General features: G+C 40.6%; 1 protein-coding gene across 1 annotated transcript; it reads left to right on the forward strand.

Annotated features, from left to right (window-relative positions):
• Window positions 1–2,114: 2,114 nt before the first annotated feature.
• Window positions 2,115–2,678, forward strand: LOC141617138 (uncharacterized). The gene has a single exon (XM_074434314.1). It carries the CDS (start codon window positions 2,115–2,117, stop codon window positions 2,676–2,678), a length of 564 nt encoding a protein of 187 aa, XP_074290415.1.
• The last annotated feature ends 222 nt before the right edge of the window (window positions 2,679–2,900 follow it).

A 2,900-nucleotide genomic window follows, 5' to 3' on the forward strand; every position in this document is an offset into this window, starting at 1 on the left:
ATCCTTAGATGACGGATCTCAAGCCAGAGATTCTTCATCAATTTATGCACAACAAAAGCCTAATCAAGGCAAGATAAACAAACCATTAAACCATTAGTGTGCTGAGGTATTGCATGTAATGACATTCACACATTAGCTACAAACATTCAGTGTTATACTATTGTTATTTTCAACATACAACTCTAAAATATAAACTATCTTTTTCATACCACATTAGCAGATAGAAATCAAAGGTATAGAACAAAAAAATTAACCCTAAACCATCTCACCTCCTTCGACACCGCTGACGTCGTATACAACGTCGCATAGTCTAAATCCCATGATAATCTCCCCATCGCCGTTGCCGCTGACGGTGCCCTTAAACTCTACGACCTCTCTCTGCCGCCCCAATCAAACCTCGTTCGCTCACTCGTGAACATACCCGTGAAGTTCACTCCGTTGACTATAACCCCGTTTGAAGAGACTCCTTTTTGTCGTCTTCTTGGGACACCTAATCAATTTGGGTAAGTATGTGGTAAATTGATTAGGACACTTGCCTCAAGATCCCAAATTAATTTGAGTAGAAAATGGTAAGAGATAAATTGATGGTGAGCGCCAGAGTCGTAACAGATGCGTCTTCGTGTAGGCGGCGAGCAATACAGACAGCGGTGAACGGTGCGGCGAATAAAGTTGTCGAGGATAGGCAAAATGGGGGTGTTAACTGTAAGGGTTGGTGGGCAATCTAATTTGTACTGGGCATTCAATGTTAGGGTTTATGAGAGTAGAATATTGCTTTTACATCGGTTATGTATAAATCGATGGTACAACATTTTTGACATTGGTTTTCTAAAAAAACCGATATAAATAAAATAAATTGTAATCGATTAACATCGGTTTTTGAAAGAACTGATGTAATATAAAAAAATTTACATCGTTTCACCTCAAAATGATGTTATTGTAGCGATGTTAATAGGACTTTTTCTACTAGTAGGACCAAAGGAGTTGGAAGAGTTGATGAAATAGTTGAACAAGTTATTAGATAAGGGATACATTCGACCTAATATATCACCTTGGGGTGCGCCGGTTTTGTTCGTGAAAAAAGGACAGCGGTATGAGGTTATGTATCGACTACAGAGAGCTAAATCATGTTACCGTGAAGAACAGATATCCTTTACCGGGGATTGATGACCTTTTTTACAAGTTGAGTGGAGTTGGGGTATTTTAAAAGATTGATCTAAGGTCGGGTTATTACCAGTTGAGGATTGTAGATAAAGATATTCCTAAGATACCATTTCGGTCGCGGTATGGTCATTATGAGTCCGTGACGATGCCTTTTGGGTTGACAAATGCACCAGCAGTGTTTATGGATCTTATGAACTGGGTCTTCAGTTTGTTTTTGGATAGATTCGTGGTGGTTTTCATTGATGATATTCTAGTATATTTCAAGACTAAGGAAGAGCATGAGGAGTATTTGAGGTTGGTATTACAAACTTTGCGCAATAATCAATTATATTCTAAGTTGTCCAAATGTGAGTTCTGGTTGGAGAAGGTGGCCTTTCTGGGCCATTTGATTCTAAAGGATGGTCTAGCGGTGGATCCTAGTAAGATCAAGGCGGTGTCAAACTTGGAAGCACCGAAGAATGTTGCCGAAACTCGGATTTTCTTGGGTTTGGCTAGATATTACAGGAGGTTCGTGAAATATTTTTCCAAGATTGCTAGGCCGATGACAGCTTTGATAAGGAAAGAGACGAGATTTCGATGGGATGAGAGTTTTGAGACGGCGTTCCAAACCTTAAAAGAACGTTTGGCTACAGCTCCTGACCTAGCTTTGCCAGAGGGGAGTGAGAACTTCAAAGTTTATACTGATAGTTCGAAGAATGGATTGGGGTGTGTCTTGATGCAAAATGGGAAAGTTATTGCCTATTCTTTGAGGCTATTGAAGTCATATGAAAAGAACTATCCTACTCATGATTTAGAATTAAGTGCAATTGTTTTTGCTCTGAAGATTTGGAGACATTACTTATATGGGGCGACCTTTAAAGTGTTTTCAAATCATAAGAGTTAAGTACATCTACACTCAAAAGGAGCTGAATATGCGCCAGAGGAGGTGGATGGAGTTGATTGGTGACTACGACATGGAGATTATTTACCATGAGGGAAAGGCTAATGTAGTTGCAGTTGCTTTGAGTAGGAAAAGTGTGCATTCTTTATGCATAGCCTTGTCACTGATGAAATGGAAAGATGAAGTAACTAAGATGGGGATTCACATGATTCGCAAAGGAGATGCTATTGGTAGAGTGATGAGGTTTGGCAAGAGAGGGAAGTTGGGCCAGAAATTTATAGGGCCTTATGAGATTTTGGATCGGATAGGTGAAGTGGCTTATCAGCTAGCTCTGCCACTCGCTCTTGATCGGGTGCATGATGTGTTCCATGTGTCACAACTTCGAAAGTATGTGAGTGATCTGTCTCATGTGCTTGAGGTCGAGAATAGTAAGCTAGATGAAGCGCTTACTTATGTGGAAATGCCAAAGGAAATATTGGATCGTAAGGTGCCCAAGATATGGAACGGGGAAACCACTTTACTTAAGGTGTTATGGTCTAACCATAATGTTGAAGAAGCTACATTGGAGCCGGAGGAGGCAATAAGGGAGCGTTATTCACATCTCTTTGATCGGGTATGTTTGGTTACGGGGTCGTAACCTTTTTTTTAAGGGGGGGTAGGAGATGATCGCATGTGTTTTGGGTAGTTTTGAGATCAGTTTTGGTGGTCGTCCGCGTTGTGTGCTCATAGTTTGGTAATGTTTTGGGGTACGGGTCGTATGGTTTTCAAGTTGGGTGGATTTTAGTCTGGTTTATGCATGGTAGTACAGGTACTGGTTTTAACTTCGGGGACGAAGTTCGTTTTTAAGGAGGGAAGACTT

Source organism: Silene latifolia, chromosome X, assembly GCF_048544455.1.
Source record: "Silene latifolia isolate original U9 population chromosome X, ASM4854445v1, whole genome shotgun sequence".
NCBI lineage: Eukaryota > Viridiplantae > Streptophyta > Magnoliopsida > Caryophyllales > Caryophyllaceae > Silene > Silene latifolia.